General features: G+C 38.3%; 1 protein-coding gene across 1 annotated transcript in view; it reads left to right on the top strand.

Annotated features, from left to right (window-relative positions):
• The window catches only part of GDPD4 (glycerophosphodiester phosphodiesterase domain containing 4), a 109,240-nt gene that overhangs the window by 33,001 nt on the left and 52,629 nt on the right, over positions 1–23,610 (top strand). Inside the window, exons 8-10 of the mRNA XM_078057501.1 lie at positions 135–280; positions 657–739; positions 21,505–21,661. Coding sequence (XP_077913627.1) covers positions 135–280; positions 657–739; positions 21,505–21,661 — 386 coding nt within the window. The remainder of the gene's footprint in view (positions 1–134; positions 281–656; positions 740–21,504; positions 21,662–23,610) is intronic.

Here is a 23,610-nt window from a genome sequence, read left to right as displayed (position 1 = left end):
GAGTAAATCAGCCAGTCCACAGAGTCAGTGAAACCAATAGACTGGGTATTTACTGCTGGGTAGTTAGTTGCTTGAGATGGTTCTCCATTCCGCTTCTGCTTTGTTCTCACTTCTCTCTCTTCCAACTTTTTCAGCTCTACAGGTGGCTATTGGATTGCCTTTTTTCCTTATCCTTTTATGTCTCTATGTTATGCCACTGGGGATTTATTCTCCCTGCATTCAGGAAGAGGGTAAATTGGGACCCAAGCCAGACTTCTTTGGACATAGAGGTGCACCCATGGTAGGTCTGAGCATGGGTGGGTAGAGGTATACATGGGGTGTGTGGGTGAGAGAATGGGACCTCAGAAGCATGGTAACCCCTGGAAAGGAAAAGGGGTTGGCTTGAAATGATAAGAATGAGTTAATTGTAGAGGTTGAATATGAACCCAATCACCTAACTTATTTTTCTGTACTGTGCCCAGTGACATTACCTCAGATGAGCAAAGTCCCAGAATCTGGGTAGAGGAGAATATAGGCAGGCTCTTCGAAAAAAGAGCCAAGGGATCCAAACTCATTTTCCTAAAGCCCTTTCGTTACTGGGCTCCCTCCCAGCCATAAAAGAGATATTGAGAGGAAAGACCCTGAGGCATGGTGACTGATGTTATTTTCTTCCACAGCTGGGGCCTGAGAATACCATGATGTCCTTTGAGAAAGCTGTTGAACAAGGGGCCTATGGGCTGGAGAGTGATGTACAATTAAGGTAGGAAAGCAGGGGCTAGGGTGGGGAGGAGTTAAGGCCAATGCCATGGAAGACGAGTATGGACCCAAGTTGTAGAGAGGGCAAGCCCTGGGAAGTTTCTCCTGTGTTCGTATGGCACATATGCACAGAGCACACACACAAACCACTTCTTCCTTACAAACCATATATCTGTACCCCTACATTCTCAAACATAGTCTCATAAATCATACACACACTATATAGTCTCCATATATAATTCAAATTTGTCCTCATTGCAAACCATGCTGACATTTTAACCCCATGCACTACCTTAGCAATCTACTTAATGTTCCCTGGGCACCTACTGTATTCCAGGCCTTCTTCTGGGTGCTAGAGAGGGGCAAATAATATGTAGCCCTGCCTAAGAAATGTTTCTGGCCAGTGAAGGAGACATAGCATGTTTAAAAACAGAGTATAAAACCATTGTGGTGAGTTCCTTCCAGAGAAGAATAAGTCAAATGCAGTGGAACCTCAGTGAAGGGAAAGGCCACTGCCTATTGTGTGAAGAAGATCTGTGTCCTCAGAATTGTGTTTATGTTATCTTGAGGAAAAAATACTATTTTACCAATCAAAGGTGGGGAAAGAAGGTATTCTGGGTAGATGTAACAGTTTATTCAAAGGAATCTAAATGAGAAATAACAAGTTTGTAGATCAGCAAGCTAACCTGTGTGGATTCCTAAAGTGATATGCTTTGGGGACAGGAGAGGGCTATGTGAGGAGGAGGTATGGCTGTAAGACTCACTGAGGCTGGATCATAGAGATCCCTAAATGTGTAATGGGCAGCTATGGTAGATTTTAGAGGATATATTTATTGTTTTAGAAAGACTCATTGGGAAGTATATGAGGGAGAATTGTCAGGGAGATGGATGGTAGGCTGTAGCATTGTCCAAAGGGAAACAAAAGAAGACTTGGATCAGAGCAGGGGCAAGGACAAAAGACATGCTTTGCTGTAGAACCTATGTACCTGAGCAGCTGGAAGTGGAAAGGCTTCATCTCTAGCATGGGTATTTTAGATAATGTGGTGTGTACAAACTGCCTTTACAGCCCTTCTAAGGGGGCAACAGAAGAGAAATGAACCTTCTATTTCACAGATGAGGAAATGTATTTTGAACCTAGATTCAAATAAGGGAAATATATTACTGAAGTCATAAGGCTAGAATGTACATAATAAATCTGGAATTAGAACTAGATTTCCTGACCCCTGAGTGGGGTTCTTGATGTTACCCAACAATGACAGCTGTTTCATGCAGAATGTTTGACTCAGGATTGAAAATGGATAGTCTATCAGAGCTGGGTTCATTTGTTGAAATGCCTCTTGTCCACGGCATAATGTGGTAAAGGTGCTGAGTCGGTGAATCCTGGCATACCGTCTTTCTCTCTCCTGTTACTTCTGTGACTTCAGCTCTGATGTAGGTGATCCTTCCAACCCCTCAGTTTCTTTGCTCATTGTCCCTGCACCATCCACATTCATGGTGATACCCTAAGCTTTATCATTACCAAAAATTGCATATCAGCCAGAGTCCAGTCAGGACATGAATAGCACACCAGTAACTTGAACAGGAAAAATGTAATATCAAGAATTACTAAGTATTAAAATGTGGCTAACTACCAAAAGAGGTAAGAGGATCCTGGGGAGTACAAAAGTATCAAGTACAGCTACTGGAACTTCTGTTCCAGATGAAATGCAGTAAGCACATTCCACCCTATTTTTTCAAAGAGTTACCAAAAAACAAAACAAAACAAAAATGGACAAAATTCACCTACTTAAAAGTGCACATCCTGCCCACTACTTTCAAGAATAAGAGATGTAGCTGACTTTCCTAACACAAAAAAACAGACACAGAGAGCTAGGCAAAATGAGGAGACAGAGGAATATGTCACAAATGAAAGAACAGGACAAAAACACAGGAAGAGACCTAAGCAAACAGATACAAGTAATATGCCTGAGAGAGATAGAAAACATAAAGAACCATTCAGAGTTGAAGAACACAATCAATAAAAATACACTTGATAAAATAAATAGCAGGCTGAAAGCAGAGGAACAATATAATGAACTAGAAGACAGTAATGGAAAACAATCAAACTGAACAAATGAGGAAAAAAGATTTATGAACATGAGAATAGACTTAGGGAACTCAGTGAGTCCATCAAGCATAATAACATTCACATTGTAGGGTTCCCAAAAGAAGAGAGAGAAAAGGGGGCAGAAAATTTATTTGAAGAATTAAGAGCTGAAAACTTCCCTAATCTGGCAAAGGAAACAGGTAGCAAGATCCAGGAGGCACAGAGATCCCCCGGCAAAAAATCAGCCAAAGTAAGTCCACACCAAGACACATAGTAATCAAAATGACATAACGTAGTGATAAAGCAAAAAAAATTGTAAAAACAGCAAGAGGAAACACAGCTATATACAAGAGAAACCCTGTAAGTATCAGATGTTTCAGCAGAAACTGCAAGCCAGAAGGGAGTGATATAATATAGTCCAAGTGCCGAAACGGAATAATCAACAGCCAAGACTACTCTTTCCAGCAAGGCTATCATTCAGAATAGGAGGAGAGATAAAGAGTTTCTCAAACAAAAACTAAAGTTCATGACCACTAAACCAGCCCTTCATGAAATATTAAAGGGGACCCTTTGAGTGGAAAGGAAAGACCATAAGTGAGAGTATGAAAAGTAGGAAACACAAGAACAGTAAAAATAAGTATTTCTGGTTCAGGAAAAGACGGTGGAGGAGGGACCCTATTCCAACCAGTCCCTGGAATTGAGCTGGATATCTACCAGACCACTCTGAACACCCACAAAATCAGCCTGAGATGTAAGAAGACATATCTGGATCTCTACAAACAGAATATCGCAGGCAGTTGGTTTCAAGGTATGAAGCTGGGAGCCGTGATTCCGCGGGCACATGTCCGAAGATAAACGGAAGGGGGAGGGATCCTACACCGCCAGTGTAATAAAGCCTCCCGCGCTGGGGACAGGGCACAGACTCGCAGACCGGTAGCAGTGGGGAAAGGACTTTAGGGCATCTCCCTGGACTGAAACCTGGAGCGGTGGTGCTGCTCGTGCAAACTGGGGGTGGCTGGCAGTTTTAGAAGGACAAAGGACAGAGACGTGCCCCGACCTCAAGGTGAGGACTGGGAGAACTGCTGAGGGGTGCACAACCCAGGATGCTGCAGTTTATAGCAGCACAGACAGAAACAGAGGTACTGTGGCCTGGAGAGCTCACTGAAGAACATACTGCGATCTCTCTGCTCTGAGGCAGAGGGTTGGAAATGGTCTCTTCTGCTCAGACTCTCGGAAGAGATGCAGAAAGCTGCCAGGGAAAGCCGCCAGAGAATAAAAGCCTCCCCAAAACCGGTTTTCACTGAGCGCATCCCCTGCCACAGGGGGCAGGGCAACTCTGCCCAAACAGGGTTGCCTGAGTAACAGTACGGCAGGGCCCTCCCCCAGAAGACAGGCTGGGAGAACAAGAGGCCAGCAACCGTAAGGTCCCTATAAAACAGGTGCATCTTGCTTGGGTTTTGGTCAATAATTTGGACTCTGTACATTCCCTCAACCATCCCTCAACAGAATGACTAGGAGGAGGAACCCCCCAAATAGGAAAGACTCAGAGACTGTGACTTCTGCCACAGATTTACAAATGGATACAGATATAACCAAGATGTTGGAGATGGAATTCGGGGTAGCACTTGTGAAGACAATAGCTAGAATGGAGAAATTGATTAATGGCAACATAAAGTCTCTTAAGGGCAGAAATGAAAGCTGAACTGGCAGAACTTAAAAATGCTATCAATGAGATCCAATTCAATCTAGATAAAACAGCTAGGGTAAGCGAGACAGAAGAACGAATTAGTGATCTAGTAGAAGACCAATTAATAGAAAAGAAGAAAAAACAGGAGGCCAGGGAAAAACAACTCAAAATCCGTGAAAATAGAATCAGAGAAATTAGTGACACCATGAAACGTTCCAATGTCAGAATTATTGGGATCCCTGAGGGGTGGAGGGAAAGGACTAGAAGATATATTTGAGCAAATCGTAGCTGAGAACTTCTCTAATCTGGGGAATGAAACAAACATTCGTGTCCTAGAGGCAGAGAGGACCCTTCCCAAGATCAAAGAAAACAGGCCAATGCCCCAACATGTAATAGTAAAACTCACAAATCTTAGAACCAAGGAAACCATCTTAAGCGCAATTAGGGGGAAGAGATTCCTTAAGTACAGAGGGAGGAACATCAGAATAACATCAGACCTATCCACAGAGACCTGGCAAGCCAGAAACGGCTGGCAAGATATATTCAGGGTACTAAACGAGAAGAACATGCAGCCAAGAATACTTTATCCAGCAAGGCTGTCATTTAGAATGGATGGATAGATGCAGAACTTCCAAGACTGGCAGAAACTGAAAGAATATGTGACCACTAAGCTGGCCCTGCAAGAAATATTAAGCAGGGTTCTATAAAAGGAGAAAGACCCCAAGAGTGATATAGAACAGAAATTTATAGAGACAATCTATAGAAACACGGTGTTCACAGGCAACATGATGACAATAAATTCATATCTTTCAATAATCACTCTCAACGTGAATGGCCTAAATGCTCCCATAAAATGGCACAGGGTTGCAGATTGGCTAAAAAGACAGGACCCATCCATATGCTGTCTACAAGAGACTCATTTTGAACCTAAAGATACATCCAGACTGAAAGTGAAGGGATAGAGATCCATCTTCCATGCCAGCGGACCTCAAAAGAAAGCTGGAGTAGCAATTCTTATATCAGACAAAGTAGATTTTAAGCTAAAGACTGTGGTTAGAGACACAGAAGGACACTATATCATTCTTAAAGGGTCTATCCAACAAGAAGATCTAACAGTTGTAAATATCTATGCCCCCAACATGGGAGCATCCATCTACATAAGCCAACTGTTAAACAAAATGAAGAGTCATATTGATAACAATAAGTTAATTGTAGGAGACTTCAATACTCCACTCTCAGCAATAGACAGATCATCTAAGCAGAAAATCAACAAAGAAACAAGAGCTTTGAATGGCACACTGGACCAGATGGACCTCATAGATATATACAGAACATTCCACCCTAAAACAACAGAAGACTGATTCTTCTCAAGCGCACACGGAACTTTCTCCAGAATAGACCACATACTGGGTCACAAATCAGGTCTCAACAGATACCAAAAGATTGAGATTATTCCCTGCATATTCTCAGACCATAATGCTTTAAAACTGGAACTCAATCACAAGAAAAAATTTGGAAGAAATTCAAACACATGGAAGCTAAAGACCTCTGCTCAATAATGTTTGGGCCAATCAAGAAATCAAAAAAGAACTTAAACATTCATGGAAACCAATGAGAATGAAAATACATCAGTCCAAAACCTATGGGATACTGCAAAGGCGGTCCTAAGGGGGAAATACATAGCCATCTGAGCCTCACTCAAAAAAATAGAAAAATCCCGAATTCACCAACTAACTTTACACCTTAAAGAACTAGAGAAAAAGCAACAAACGATGCCTAAGCCATGCATTAGAAGAGAAATAATTGAGATTAGAGCAGAGGGCGCCTGGGTAGCTCAGATGGTTGTGTCTGCCTTTGGCTCAGGTCATGATCTCAGGGTCCTGGGATCGAGTCCCGCATCGGGCTCCCTGCTCCTTGGGAGCCTGCTTCTCCCTCTGCCTTTCGCTCTCACTCTGTCTCTCATGAATAAATAAATAAAATCTTTTAAAAAAATAAGATTAGAGCAGAGATCAATGAATTAGAAACCAGAAACACAGTAGATCAGATCAATGAACTAGAAGCTGGTTCTTTGAAAGAATTAATAAGATCAATAAACCACTGGCCGGACTTATCCAACAGAAAAGAGAAAGGACCCAAATTAATAAAATTATAAATGAAAGGGGAGAGATCATTACTAACACCAAAGAAATAGAAACAATTATTAGAAATTATTATAAACGACTATATGCCAATAAGTTGAGCAACCTGGAATAAAAGGATGCCTTCCTGGAAACCTATAAACTCCCAAGACTGAAACAGGAAGAAACTGACAACCCAAATCGGTCAGTAACCAGTAACGAGATTGAAGTAGTGAACAAAAACCTCCCAAAATTCAGGAGTCCAGGGCCTGATGGATTCCCTAGGGAATTCTACCAAACATTCAAAGGAGAAATAATACCTATTCTCCTGAAGCTGTTTCAGAAAATAGAAACAGAAAGAAAGCTTCTAGACTCATTCTATGAGGCCAGCATTACCTTAATCCCCAAACCATGCAAAGACCCCATCAAAAAGGAGAATTTCAGACCGATATCCCTGATAAATATGGATTCCAAAATTCTCAACAAAATCCTAGCTAATAGGATCCAACAATACATTAAGGATCATCCACCACAACCAAGTGGGATTTATTCCCCGGATGCAAGGGTGGTTCAACATTTGCAAATCAATCAATGTGCTAGAACACATTAATAAGAGGAGAAAGAAGAACCATATGGTCCTCTCAATTGATGCAGAAAAAGCATTTGACAAAATACAGCATCCTTTCCTGATTAAAACTCTTCAGAATATAGGGATAGAGGGAACATTCCTCAAGTTCATAAAATCCATCTATGAAAAACCCACAGTGAATATCATCTTCAATGGGGAAAAACTGAGAGCCTTTCCCTTAAGATCAGGAACACGACAAGGATGCCCACTTTCGCCACTATTGTTCAACATAGTACTAGAAGTCCTAGCAACAGCAATCAGACAACAAAAAGAAATAAAAGGTATTCAAATTGGCAAAGAAGAAGTCAAACTCTCTCTCTTCACAGATGTCTTGATACTTTATGTGGAAAATCCAAAAGACTCCACCCCTAAATTATTAGAACTCATACAGCAATTCAGTAATGTGGCAGGATACAAAATCAGTTGCTTTCTCATACACTAACAATGCAACTGTAGAAAGAGAAATTAGAGAAATGATTCCATTTACAATAGCACCAAAAACCATAAGATACCTCGGAATAAACTTAACAAAAGAGGTAAAAGATCCATACTCTAGGAACTACAGAACACTCATGAAAGAAACTGAAGAAGACACAAAAAGATGGAAAAATATTCCATGCTCATGGATCGGAAGACTAAATATTGTTAAAATGTCTATGCTACCTAGAGCAATCTATACCTTCAACGCCATCCCGATCAAAATTCCAATGACATTTTTCAAAGTGCTGGAACAAACAATCCTAAAATTTGTATGGAATCAGAAAAGACCCCGAATCACCAAGGAAATGTTGAAAAAGAAAAACAAAGCTAGGGCATCACGTTGCTGATTTCAAGCTATATTACAAAGCAGTGATCACCAAGACAGCATGGCACTGACACAAAAACAGACATATAGACCAATGGAACAGAATAGAGAGCCCAGATATGGACCCTCAACTCTGTGGTCAAATAATTTTTGACAAAGCAGGAAAAAATATGCAATGGAAAAAAGACAGTCTCTTCAATAAATGGTGCTGGGAAAATTGGACAGCTATATACAGAAGAATGAAACTCGACCATTCTCTAACACCATACACAAAGATAAACTCAAAATGGATGAAAGACCTCAATGTGAGATGGGAATCCATCAAAATCCTAGAGGAGAACATAGGCAGTAACCTCTCTGACATCAGCCACAGCAACTTCTTTCAAGATACATCTCCAAAGGCTAGTGAAACAAAAGCAAAAATGAACTTTTGGGACTTCATCAAGATAAAAAGCTTCTGCACAGCAAAGGAAGCAGTCAACAAAACAAAGAGGCAGCCCAGAGAATGGGAGAAGATATTTGCAAATGACACTACAGACAAAGCACTGATTTCCAAGATCTATAAAGAACTTCTCAAACTCAACACCCAAAAAACAAATAATCAAATCAAAAAATGGACAGAAGACATGAACAGACACTTCTCCAAAGAAGACATACAATGGCTAACAGACACATGAAAAAATGTTCATCATCATTAGCCATAAGGGAGATTCAAATCAAAACCACATTGAGATACCACCTTACACCAGTTAGAATGGCAAAAATTGACAAGGCAAGAAACAACAAATGGAGAGGTTGTGGAGAAAGGGGAACCCTCTTACACTGTTGGTGGGAATGCAAGTTGGTACAGCCACTTTGGAAAACAGTGTGGAGGTTCCTCAAAATTTAAAAATAGAGTTACCCTGTTGACCCAGCAATTGCAGTACTGGGTATTTATCCCCAAAACACAGATGTAGTGAAAAGAAGAGCCATATGCACCCCAATGTTCATAGCAGCAATGTCCGCAATAGCCAAACTGTGGAAAGAGCTGAGATGCCCTTCAACAGACGAATGGATAAAGAAGATGTGGTCCATATATACAATGGAATATTACTCAGCCATCAGAAAGGATGAATACCCAACTTTTGCATCAATATGGATGGGACTAGAGGAGATTATGCTGAGTGAAATAAGTCAAGCAGAGAAAGTCTATTATCATATGGTTTCAGTTATTTGTGGAACAGAAGGAATAGCATGGAGGACATTAGGAAAATGAAGGGAAAAATGAAGTGGGGGGGGAATCGGACAGGAGACAAACCATGAGAGACTATGGACTCTGAGAAACAAACTGAGGGTTTTAGAGGGGAGGTGGGTGGGGGGGATGGGTTAGCCTGGTGATGGGTATTGAGGGCCCGTAGTGCATGGAGCACTGGGTGTTATACGAAAACAATGAATCGTGGATCACTACATCAAAAACTAATGATGTATTGTATGGTGACTAACATAACACAATAAAATTAAATTTTTTAAAAAGTATTTCTGTAAAAAAACAGTCAAGGGATTCATGAAAGGATGTAAAATATGACACCATATACTTAAAATGGGAAAAAAGGAGTAAAGAATGGGTTTGAACTTAAATGATAGTCAACTTAGTGTAGACTGCTTTATGCAGAAGACGTTACATACAAACTTAATGGTAACCACAAATTAAAAACCACTAATAGGTATGCAAAGAATAAAGAGGAAGGAGTCCAAGTATATCACTAAGAAAACCAGCAAATCATAAGAGAGAGAAGAAAGGATCAGAGAAAAACTACAAAACAACCAGTAACAAAAAGTCAAACATATCTATCAGTAATTACTTTGAATGTAAATGGACTAAATGTTCCAATCAAAAGCCATAGGGTGACCAAGTGGATAAAAAAAAAAAAGACCCATCTATATGCTGCCTACACAGGACACTTTCAGACCTCAAGAAGCCTGCAAATTGAAAGTGAGGGACTGGAAAAACATTTATCATGCAGATGGATGTCCAAAGAAATCCAGAGTCCCAATACTTATATTGGACAAAATAAACTTTTTTCATGTTTTAAAAAAATTTAAATTTATTTTAATTCTAGTGTAGTTAATATACAGTGTTATATTAGTTTGAGGTGTACAATATAGTGATCAGAAGTTCAAGGGGTGCCTCGGTGGCTCAGTCAGTTAAACGGCTGCCTTTGGCTCAGGTCACGGTCCCGGGGTCCTGGGATCGAGCCCTGCATCGGGCTCCCTGCTCAGCAAGGAGCCTACCTCTCCCTCTCCCTCTGCATCTCCCCCTGCTTGTGCATGCTCTTGCTCTCTCTGTCTCTCATTCTCTGTCAAATAAATAAATAAAACCTTAAAAAAAATGTTCTATGCATTACTCAGTGCTTATCATGTTAAGCGTACTCTTAATCCCTTTCACCTATTTCACCTATTTCACCCACCTCCCTACCCATCCCCCTCTAGTAATCTTCTGTTTGTTCTCTATGTTAAGAGTCTGATTCTTGGTTTGTCTCTTTTTTTCCTTTGTTCATTTGTTTCTTTTTTTAAAATAATTTAATTTAAATTTCAAGTAGTTAATATACAGTGCAATATTGGTTTCTGGAGTAGTATTCAGTGATTCATCACTTACATACAACACCCAGTGCTCATCATAACAAGTGCCTTCCTCAATACCCAACACCCATCTAACCCATCCCCCACCCTCAGTTTGTTCTCTATCGTTAAAGTCTCTTATGGCTTGTTACTTATATAAAGCAAAATAAACTTTAAAACAAAGAGTGTAACAAGAGACAAAGAAGGACAGTATATAATAATAAAGGTGACAATCCAAGAGGATGATGTAACAATTGTAAGTATTTATGTACCGAACGTGGGATCACCCAGATACATAAAACAGTTAATAACAAACACAAACTAATTGATAGTAATACAATAACAGTAGGGGACATTAACACCCCACTTATATCGGTGGATAGATCATGCAAACAAAAAATCAAAAAGGAAACAATGGCTTTGAATGACACACTGGACTAGATGGATTTCATAGATATATTCAGAACATTCCATCCTAAAACAGCAGAATACACATTCATTTCAAGTGCACATGGAACATTTTCCAGTATAGATCATGTATTACGGCAAAAAACAAGCCCCCAAAATTTCAAAGAGATCTAAGTCATACCATGCATCTTTTCTGACCACAATACTGTAAAACTAGAGATCAACCACAAGAAAAAAGTTGAAAAGAACACAAATACATGGGGGTTAAATAACATGCTAGTAAACAGTGAATGGGTCAACCAAGAAATCAAAGAGGAAGTTAAAAAACTACATGGAAACAAATGAAAACAAAAACACAGTGGTCCAAAATCTTTGGGATGCAGCAAAAGTGGTTCTAATAGAGAAGTTTATAGCAATACAGGCCTACCTCAAGAAGCAAGAAAAATTTCCAATAAACAATCTGACCTTACACCCAAAGGAGCTAGAAGAACAACAAACAAAACCCCAAACCAGCAGAGGGAAGGAAATAGTAAAGATTGGAGCAGAAATAATGATATAGAAACTGAAAAAAACAAACAGATAAATGAGACCAGGAGCTGGTTCTGTGAAAAGATCAACAAAATTGATATACCTCCAGCTAGACTCATAAAAAAAAGAAAAAGAAAAGGGAAAAGACTCCAAGAAAATCACCAGTGAAAGAGGGAAAATGGTAACCAACACCACAGAAATACAAACAGTTGTAAGTAAATATTATGAAAAACTGTATGCCAACAGATAAGACAACCCCCCAAAAATTGATAAGTTCCTAGAAACATACATTGTACCAAAAGTGAAACAGGAAGAAATAGAAAATTTAAACAGACTGATTACTAAGGAGATTGCATCTGTAATAAAAAACTCCCAAAAAACAAAAGTCCAGGACCAAATGGCTTCACAGGTGAATTCTACCAAACATTTTAAGAAGACTTAATACCTATTCTTCTCAAACTATTCCAAAAAATAGAAGGAAAACTTCTAAATTCATTCTATGAGGACAGTATCACTCTGATAACAAAACCAGATAAAGACACAACAAAAAAAACTACAGGCCAATATCTCTCATGAACATAGCTGCAAAAATCCTCGATAAAATGCCACCAACTCAACATCAAAAAACAAAACAATCCAATGAAAAATGGGCAGAAGACATGAACAGACATTTCTCCAAAGAAGACATCCAGATGGCCAAGAGACACATGAAAAGATGCTCAACATTACTCATTATCACGGACATGCATATCAAAACTACAATGAGATTATCACCTCACACCTGTCAGAATGGCTAAAATAAAAAACACAAGAAACAACAGGTTTTGGAGAGGATGTGAAGAAAAAGAAACACTTGTACACTGTTAGTTGGAATGCAAAGTGGTGTAGCCACTGCAGAAAATGGTATGGAGGTTCCTCAAAAAGTTAAAGATAGAACTACCCTCTGATCCAGTAATTGCACTAGTGAGTATTTACCCCCAAAATACAAAAACCCACTAATGCAATGGGATGTATGCACCCCTGTGTTTATAGCAGCATTATTTACAATAGCCAGCTTATGGAAGCAGCCCAAGTCACCATTGATAGATGAATGGATAAAGAAGATATGGTTTAAATATACAATGGAATACTATTCAGCCTTAAAAAAAAATGAAATCTTGCCATTTACAACGGTATGGATGGAGCTATAGAGTATAATGCTATGTGAAATAAATCAGAGAAAGACAAACACCATATGATTGCACTCATATGTAGAATTTAGAGAAAAAAAATAAATGAGCAAAGAGGAAAAAGACCAAGAAACAGCTTCTTAACTATAGAGAATCGACTGAGGTTACCAGTGGGGAGATGGGTGGAGGGATGGGTGAAACAGGTGATGGGGATTAAGGAGGGCACTGGGTATGGAAGTGTGGAATCACTATATTGTACACCTGAAACTAATATTACACTGTATGTTAACCCTACTGGAATTAAAAAAAAAAAAAAAACACCTTTCCTCTTTTCTCCCTTCCCTCAGCCCCTGGTAACCACCATTCCAGTTTCTGTTTCTATGACTTTGACTACTGTAGATACCACATATGAGTGGATCATACAGTATTTGTCTTTTTTGTGACTGTCTTATTTTACTTAGCATAATGTTCTCAAGTTTCATCCATGTTAAAGCATGTGACAGGATTTCCTTCCCTTTTCAGGCTGAATAATATTCTATTGTATGTATATAATACATTTTACTTATCTATTCATTTGCCGATGGACATTTGGATTGCTTGCACGTCTTGCTAATTTTGAATAATGCTGCTATGAACAGGAGTCTACAAATATATTTTCTAGACCTTGCTTTAAATTCTTTTGGGCATATACTCAGAAGTGGAATTGCTGAAACATACAGTAATTCTGTGTTTAATTATCTGAGGAACTGCTATGCTGGAGAAAGGGATTTTTAAAACATGTATATAAAATCCTGGGCAGACCTTTGTGTAACCCATGCATGAAACCTTACAGAAACAACACAGCAGATTTGATAACTGAATGTTGGTCCAGAATACCATCCAGGTTTTAGATTTACTTCTGGGTAGCACATAATGGGAAAGGCCAGAAAAGCATTGCAAAGCCTTTGAAAACTAAACTGACTTTGGAACCATGGTCTACAAACGTGGGCCAGGACATGTGTGCCTAAATACATTGAGTGCTAAAATAAATATAAATAGCAATGAGGATTTCATCAAAATGCCAAGGATACAGTCCAAAGTTTTCATCATCCGAAAACCTACAAAAATCTCAGCTTGAATGAGAAAAGGCAATTAACAGATATCACCACCAAGAGAAACAGATGTTGGAATCATCTAAGAGTTTTAAATCAGCTGTCATAATGTATCTCAAACAAATTGTGGATACTCATTAAGCAAATAAAAAAGTAGAATGTATTAGCAAAGAAACAGAAGGAATAAAGAAAACCTATGGAAATAAAATTTCTTTAGAGAAAAGAAAGTGATTTAAAATGTCAACTTGTTTATATATATCAAATCATTATGTTATACATCTTAAACAAATACAATGACATGTCAGTTATATCTCAGTAAAATGAGAGGAGTCAACCTCTTAGCATTTGAATTACTCCCTCATTTAAAAAACAGTTTTAATATGGCTTCCAGAGTATCATACTGTCCTGATTTTCTTCCTTTCTGGATTGTTTCCTAAATGGTTTTCTTTGACCACTCCTGCCATCTCTTCTTACTCTCAAAATTTTGGAATTTTTGATAAAATATTTAAAAAGGAAGTCTCATCCCTACCTCCAAAGTGAACTTGTTTTGACAATGTTCACCCCATTTTGTAAAATTGCAAACATGTTGTTTTAATGATATGTCAAATTTGTTTATATGAAACTTTCATTTGAATATGATATTTTTAAGACACAGTTGAAAAGGAGGCGTGTCTATATGTCAAAAGCAAGTAATATAAAGTGGTATTTAGCATCTAAGAGAGAAAGCCTATGGGAGACCCTGATAAGAATCTATTGCAAAGACTCTTGGCTGCTGAAGGTTTATTTATAGCATAAAGGCCCAGTTAGATACCCTCACTAAGCGTGGAGCAACACCTCTTAGAGAACACTGAGTCATGTTTTCTGAAACAACGTTGACCTCATGTGAGCCAAAAGGAGAAATGTTAACTCACTGGGAGTCAAAGGAAGCTGAGGCACAGAGGCTGAAAGATTGCAGTAAGCTTCGGTGAGATTTACTGCCCCATTCCTTCCCCACCAACTCAATTCTTACTTAATTTTTTAGGGGAAATAAGTGTAAATGTTGTATTTAGCAAGTGTGTGTGTGTGTGTGTGTGCACATTGTGTATGTGTGTATGAGAGAGAGTTCAGTAATTTCTTTCAGTATTGCCTACCCTTTAACATCCATGATGAACAAAATGTCAGATATTTTAGTACAGATGTGCCATGCCAAACCATAACAGAGCCCGAGGCAAAAGGTAAAGTCGGTAATTCTGTCTGTATTTGAAATTTAATTATTTTGTTCGTCATGGATTTTTTCCATTTATATAATTTTTAAAAGATTTATTTGATAGAGCATGCATGCAAGAACGAGCAAGGGGTGGGGCAGAAGGAGAGAGAGAGAGAGAGAGAATCTCAAGCACACTCCCCGCTGAGTGCCGAGCTGGATAGGGAGCTCGATTCCAGGAGCCTGAGATCATGACCTGAGCTGAAATCAGGAGTTGGATGCTCAACCAACTGAGCCACCCAAGTGCCCCATCATTAATTTAGATTTTTAAAAAATATTGCATTAAAACAGTATTTATCTTGATTACTGAATATTTGGCACCTTCCTTCCATTTTTACACCTGGTGCACTACTATTTTGCTATCTATTTTTCTCATTTTTTTTTATCTCACTTTAGGTTAATGGAGTACTTTTTACGACTTTATCTGCCCTGTGGGCTTATTAGCTATACTTTTTTTTTTTTAGTGGTTGCACTAGAGTTACAATATGATGTTTAACCTCTCACCTCTGACTTAAATATACATTTTTTGTGTGTAAAATACGAATCTTTTAACAATATACTTCCATCTCATCTCTCCCATCGTTTGACCTGTTACTGTCATGAATCGCACAATACATTGTTATTAATTTTTGTTTTAAATGGTCAGTAATCTTTTTTAAAGATTAAAAATGGGAAACAAGTTTTAAGTATTCACTCATGTATTTATCTTTTCTGGTACTCTTCATTCTTTTGTGTAGATTCACGTTTCCAGTTAGTATTTAGTTTTTGCCTAAGAGTATCTTTTAATTTTTCTTAGAGTGCAGGTCTGTTGGAAAAACAATCCTATCTTTTATTTCCATGAAAACATTCTCATTTTCCTTTTATTTTTTTAAATATAAATTTATTTAGTGCCTTAGGGTGATGTTTGTGTGCTAGAAACATTTTACTTTGATTGAAATCAAAATAATTATTCAGTTTATTAAATTCAGAACCCTTGTTCTTAAGCTTTTAAATTTAGCTTATAAACCTTATTCCCACTCCTGGGTGGGATATGTGTGACATTCTTCCAGGAAGCTCCCAACTATCTTAATATTAATGCCTTGCTAGAGGGAAAAATAACCTTAACTTGACAACAACAAGGCCTGGGTATCCTGTGAGTCTTCTTTAACATATGAAAATCCTTTTGAAACCTCCCTTTTCCTTACCTCTCCCAACTCCCAAGTATGTAATCAGCCACTCCTCACAGCCCCGGTGCAGCAGGTCTTTCTGCCCACAGGTCCTGTCCCGATGCTTTAATAAAACTACCATTTTGCACCAAAACAAAACAAAACAAAAACTTACTCCATTTATAAGTCTAACTTTTTTTATTAGGTTTTAAAATTTTAATTCCAGTATAGTTGACATACAGTGTTAAATTAGTTTCAGGTGTACAACGTCATGATTCAGCAATTCTATACATTACTCAGTGTTCACCATGAGAGGTGTACTCTTAATCCCCATCACCTTTTACCCCCTTCCACCTTGAAAGTATATACTTGAAAGTATATAACGGGCCACTCCTCATGACCCCAGTGCAGCTCTTTCTGCCCACGGGTCCTGTCCCCGTGCTTTAATAAAATCACGTTTTTGCACCAGAGACATCTAAAGAACTCTTTCTTGGTCATTGGCTTTGAACCCTAACATTTCCTACATCAAATTAATCTTCAATAAAACAGGAAAGAATATCTGCTGGGAGAAAGACAGTCTCTTCAACAAATAGTGTTGTTGGGAAAACTGGTCAGCTACAAACAAAAGAATGAAACTGGACCACTTTCTTACACCATACATAAAAATGCATTTAAAGGGGCGCCTGGATGGCTCAGCCGTTAAGTGTCTGCCTTTGGCTCAGGTCTGATCCCAGGGTCCTGGGATCCAGCCCCGCATAGGGCTCTCTGCTCAGTGGGAAGCCTGCTTCTCCCTCTCACACTCTCCCTGCTTGTGTTCCCTCTCTCGCTATCTCTGTCAAATACATAAAATCTTTAAGAATTAAAAAAAAAATACATTTAAAATGGATTAAAGACCTAAATGTGAAACCTGAAACCATAAAAATCCTAGAAGACAGCACAGGGAGGAATTTCTCTGACATCAGCCATAACAACATTTTTCTAGATATGTCTCATTATTTTATGTATGGTGTATATGTTATATATATATATATATATATAAATTTATATAATTTTTAAAAGATTTATTTGATAGAGCATGCATGCAAGAACAAGCAAGAGTCTTTTGTGGTTGCATATAAATTTTAGGATTGTTTGTTCTAGTTCTGTGAAAAATGCTATTGGTATTTTGATAGGGGTGCATTAAATGTGTAGATTGCTTTGGGTAGAATAGACATTTTAACAATATTTGTTCTTCCAATCCATGAGCATGGAATTCTTTCCATTTGTGTCATCTTCCATTTCTTTCATCAGTGTTTAATCAAAGTATGGGTCTTTCACCTCCTTGGTTAAGTTTATTCCTAGGTATTTTATATTTTTTGGTGCAATTGTAAATGGGATTGTTTTCTTAACTTCTCTTTGCTACTTCATTATTAGTATATAGAGATACAATGGATTTCTGTACATTGATTTTATATCCTGCAACTATAAGTCTGGTTTTTTAAAATTTTTTTTTATTAGAGAGGTGGGGGAGGGGGAGGGGGGAGAGAGACTCTTAATCAGGCTGCTCACCCAGCACGGAGCCCAATGAGAGGCTCAATCTTATGACCCAACATCATGACCTGAGCTGAAATCAAGAGTCAGACGCTTAACCAACTCAGCCACCTAGGCGCCCCATAAGTCTAATGTTTTAACCATCATTTTTTTTTTTTTTGCTTAAACAACAGAAATTCATTTTCTCATGATTCTAGAGTCTAGAAGTCCAAGATCAAGGTGATGGTAGGGTTGGTTTCTTTTGAAGCCTCTCTTCTTGGCTTACAGATGGCTGTCTTCTCCCTCTGTGTGTGTCTGTTGTCCTAATTTCCTCCTTTTTTTTATGCTAAGTTAGCCACCATACAGTACATCATTAGTTTTTGATGTAGTTTTGAATGATTCATTAGTTGCATATGACACCTAGTGCTCATCACAACACGTGCCCTCTTTAACCATCATTTTTTTTTTTTTAAGATTTTATTTATTTATTTGAGAGAGAGAGAGAGAGAATGGGAGAGAGAACATAAGAGGGGGGAGGGTCAGAGGAAGAAGCAGACTTCCTGCTGAGCAGGAAGCCCGAGCGGGACTCGATCCTGGGACTCCAAGATCATGACCTGAGCCGAAGGCAGTCGCTTAACCAACTGAGCCACCCAGGCGCCCCTTTAACCATCATTTTTGAATAATACTTAATCCCATTTAATTTAGATGTTTTAAATTGCATTTATGCATTTAATATATTGTTTTGGTACTGCAGTTGTCTGAAATATTTTCAGAATACTTAAGGAATTCTTATAAATTTAATACATTAAATGTGTAACTATAGAGACCTTAAATGCTCTTGTATCTTTCACATCTATAAATGTAGTGAGATGTTTCTTTGTGATTTTTTTAACTGAAAACTGGAAATTTGAATCTAATAATGTGGTAACACTAAAAATCAGATTCTCCCCCTTCCTCAGGGTTTGCTGTGTTTTTTGTTGTTGTTATTTTTACATCACTTAGGATGTCTGTGCTTTGGGTCAATCTGAGGCATAAAATCAAGGTCTTAGGTTTTTCTGATCCTTTCCTTGGGAATGCACAGTCACTTTCTAAGTTTCCCCATATATGCAGCTGTTTCTAATGTGCTAGCCTGTAATGTCTGGGAAAAGGAGAAGAATGAAGAGGGGTAAAAAGGGTGCTAGTTCTTTAAATTTCCTGGCAGTCACTTTAGCCTGAAAGGAAGGACTTTGCAACAGTGGGAGTAGGTGCAACAATGGTTGCTTGCCTTTCTGTCTGTCCTTCTGTGGCAAAAAGCAGCAAACAGTGACCAGAACACACGTTCCCTATATTTGGAGTACAGGGTTGTTTGTGCTACCCTGGCTCTCACCAGCTGCTGTGTAAGCTACTCTTGGAACTGTACACAGTTGTTTGCCATGTGGCTGGGGTGGGGGGTTGATAGCTGCTAATGTGCTAAGAGCTGAAATTGAGCAAAATTAACCCCAATTTATGTAAGTCTTCCTCTGGAAGTTGCTAGCTTTTTAATATACTCCAGAGTTCCAAAATAATTACATTAGACACAGTCTGCCAGTGCAGTTGTTGTCTAAGTTGAGAGACAGATTCCTGGTGCTTCCTACTTTGCCATTTTTCCAGAATCCTCTTTTCTTTCCTTTTTTCAAAGATTTTGAGTTGATAGTTATTTTCCTTCACCATTTAAATATGTTGTTTCACTGATTTTTTTGTCTTTTATCTTTTTATCTTTTATCATATTTTTTGACGAGAAGTCTGCTATTTGCTTACCTTTATTTCTCTCTAAATATGTCCTTTGTTTCCCCCTCTGCCTACCTTTACAGTTTCCTTTCCTTCATCAGTTTTTGGGTGTTTTTCACCAGTTTGAATGTAATAATCCTTAATGTGGTGTGTGTATATGTACTCTTATATTTATCCTTCTTGGTATTCATTAAGATTCTTGGATTTGTTGTTGTGTAATTATCATCAAATTTTTAAGATATTTTACTTTCATTTCCTCAGATTTTTTTTTGTTTCTCCTGTCTTTTTAGGACTCCAATCATATATATATATATAAAATATTACTTGTCTAATAGTGTGTTACAGGTCATTTGGATAGATTCTGTTCCTATATCTTCAAATTCTCTGATCTGTACATGATCTGTAATATCTAATCTGTTGTTAAGTTCATCCAGTGAAATTTTCATTTATTATATTTTTTCAGCTCTAGAATTTCCATTGTTTTTTGTGTCTTACAGTTATGTTTTTATTATGTTCATGTTTTCTTGACATTATTTAAATACACACCTGTATTTTTGTTTTATATGATTTAATACCCTTGTTGATTCATTCTATCATCTCTTTCATTTCTGAGTTTGTCTTTGTTGAGTAATTTCTTCTGGTTCTGGTTACACTTTCCTGCTTCTTCACATGTCTGGTAAATTTGGGTTACATGCTGGACATTGTGATTTTAGGCTAGGTGATATGTTTTATTGTATTCCTTTAAAGAATTTTGGACTTTTCTAGCAAGCAGTTAAGTTACTTAAAGTTAGTTTGATCCTTTGAAAGATGTTTTTAAGTTCTTTAATAGAGGCTCTAAATTTAGTCATTCTAGTTCTAAATTATCCCCATTCTAGGGCATGGCCCTCTGGAATCTCTGAAGAATGCCTTTGTAATTACTGAAGTCTCTCTGCTCTTGCTACATGGAACTTGAAAGATTCATACCCCTGTGTGAGCTCTGCACATTGTCTTAGAACTTTCTGGTAATTTTTCTTTTCTTACAAGTTGTTCTTTGCAAGCTTTATAGTTTTACTCTGCACATATACTAATTGATATTTAGCCATACACTCAAAGGACCTCTGCATATTTCTCTGGAACGCCTCTTTTTTTTTTTTTTTTTTCTTCAGAGCTCCATTCTTTGTGAGACTCTATCCCACAAATTCTAGCTATCTTGACCTCTCTTTAATCTGTTCTCTTTCTACTCAAATCAGCATGCTAGCTGGGTCCATTTTAGGTTCCCCCTCTCTGTGCCACAGTCTAGTATACACCAGCAAGAAGGAGGCCTGAGTAATGGAAGAGCTAGTTTCATCTGTTTACCTTTTCTCAGAGATAATCATATTGTGCTCCCAGTTCCCCACTGGGCTGAAAAGAATTATCTTCCTTATTTTGTCCAGTTTTCTAGTTGTTTATGGGCAGGAGGCTAAGTCTTAGTTCTGTTACACCCTCATGGCCATTACAGAGTTCTCTTCACAGGTATTTTAATGAGAAAGGAAGAGAGATTTTCATAAAACCAGAGATACTTCAAGGCAAATAACAGATAAGAGAACAAGGAACTTTTCTAATGATACCATCTGATATGAAGAGTCTAGGGCCAGAAATAGGGCAGGTACCTACCTGGGAAATGGGTCAGAACAGGGAGATTAGTGTGGTTTTGGGACCTCAGAGCTTTGCCCCATCCCTACCCCACTCACCTTACTCTCAGGTTATTACTGTACCTACAGTTTTCTTGCTGCCAGAAAGCCCCTAGAGAGGGAAGCTACTTTTTCACCATCACTAATATGATTATTATATGTCACTAAATACTGACTTCTAGAGCATAAAAATACTGAAATCAAAGTGTAAGTGACTAGTACTTACTATGTTTCTGAGATTTGGGAGGGAGTAAGGAACACTAGTAAGACTTGTGACATTGATGGGCTTTCTGAGAACCTTATCTGCCAAGGTGGCTGAGTTCAGCCTTTCTCCCTCTTCTTTTCCTCTTCTGCCTGCAGTTACGATCAGATGCCTTTTCTCATGCATGACAATGACCTGAGAAGAACAACCAATATTAGGGAGGTCCTGCCAAATGCCTCCTTCACACATGCTAGCTTCTTCAAATGGAGTTTCCTGTCGACTCTGAATGCAGGCAAATGGTTTGTACAATCACGGGTAAGACACATTCCCCAACTCAATAAACCTGCATTAAATGTCTCTTCTATATGAAGTCATGTGCTGCTCCTAGAAATAAAGGCAAGCATACACAGAATTTCATCCCAGTTTGGTAGCAGAACTATAACACTGACAGGAGGGCTTTTCCAGGAATGCAGTCAGTCTAATTGCTGCTTTCTACATTCAGTGGAAATTCTGAAGATGAACTTGTAAACTTACTTTTGTCATTTAATTCCTTTTTATCAAAGCGTTTCATTAACTTTCATTGTATCTACCATGTAGACAGCATTTTCCTAGGCATTTTGAGTAGCTCATAGTCATAGATGAGGCAGACTGGGAAACATATTTATTCTAGCCTCCTCTTCTTATCATTCAATAAATATTTATTGAGTACCTCTTGGGTACTAGGCACATGGAATACAATGGTGAATAAAACACACTCAGCCCTAATGGAGTTCACAGGCTAGAAGAGACAATTACAATACACTGTGATAAGTGCTAAACTAGAGTTAATTTTAGGTTGCTTAGGAGCACACAAGAGCAACTTCTAACTCAGTCTCAGGGATGGAGATGGGGGATTCTGGAAGAAGGAGACAATGAAGGTGTGGTAAAATATAAAGCATTGCTGTGTACAGTGTAATTTAGAGGCAAGAGTGAATGGTTCTACTTGAGAGAGTTGAATACTTCATGCAAACGTATCATTTGAGCTGAGGGAAGATCATTACTAATGGGAACCATGGGCAATGATGGTGGTATATTTCAAAGATTACAGTATACTGGAGCAAGAGTGGATATGGTGTGCATGCATGCATGTGTGAAAGAGGAAGAGAAGAATGGAGGGAAGGAAGGAGAGAAAGGTGGGTAGGGAGGAAATGGGAGATAGATTTGGAGAAGAACCTGGGAAAACATGTTGAGAGGAGATTATAGCAATGCTTAAATAACAAGTTAGAGAGTTTAGAATTATCCTGAGTATTTTAAAGTGGCTAAAATCAAAGGTCACATTTGCATTCGATAAAAGTTAAATCTGCCTTCCCAAGATAGATTAAAGAAAATAAAACAACTTAGATTCCAATTTATCATATGTCTAGGGGGAATCCACGTGACCTAGGTTATACCAATCAGATACACTCATTTGAGACTTCAATTTTGAAAATAAACATCCGAGCAAACAACAGGACAGCAAGCATTCACATTGCTAGCACCTGTAACATCAGAGATAGTGTGGTATGGGTATCAGTTCTCTTATCAGGTAATTATAATTAGGAAAATAAGTCTTAAGGTATTTTTAATTGTATACTTGGGCCGGAATGGAATTTTATTTATATTTTGATATTAACCCTGAGAACTTATTTCATCCATTTTTGTGTAAAAATAGTGTTAAGTAAAGCATTATGTTAAAATGCACTTCTCGGGGCACCTGGGTGGCTCAGTCGTTAAGTGTCTGCCTTCGGCTCGGGTCATGGTCCCAGGATCCTGGGATCGAGCCCTGTGTCGGGCTCCCTGCTCAGCGGGAGGCCTGCTTCTCCCTCTCCCTCTCCCCCTGCTTATGTTCCCTCTCTCGCTGTGTGTCTCTCTCTGTCAAATAAATAAATAAAATCTTTAAAAAAAAATGCACTTCTCTGCTTTAATTTCATTCTATTAACTAGTGTTAATATAAGAGATAGCTGAAAGTAGATTTGTAATTACAGTATCTTAGAAAACTTGTTCTTATAGGAGTATATAGCCTATAAATACTGTTTCCATTTGTGAAAACCTGGTATTCCAGGTTTCTGTGCGTACATAGGCTCTCTCTGTGTCTCATCATACATGAATAAACAGACACATACAAACTAGAGATGCTCCATTAGAATGTATATATTGGGTTAGTCAGCCATAGTTAATGTTTTGGCAAATGTGCCTTCCGGATGAAAAAGCTGATATTGTGTCTGATGTATAATGTATGACTCATA

Source organism: Halichoerus grypus, chromosome 11 (assembly GCF_964656455.1).
Source record: "Halichoerus grypus chromosome 11, mHalGry1.hap1.1, whole genome shotgun sequence".
Taxonomy (NCBI): Eukaryota; Metazoa; Chordata; class Mammalia; order Carnivora; family Phocidae; genus Halichoerus; species Halichoerus grypus.
Note: the sequence above shows the minus strand (reverse complement) of the source record. Positions and strands in the feature narration are given on the sequence as shown.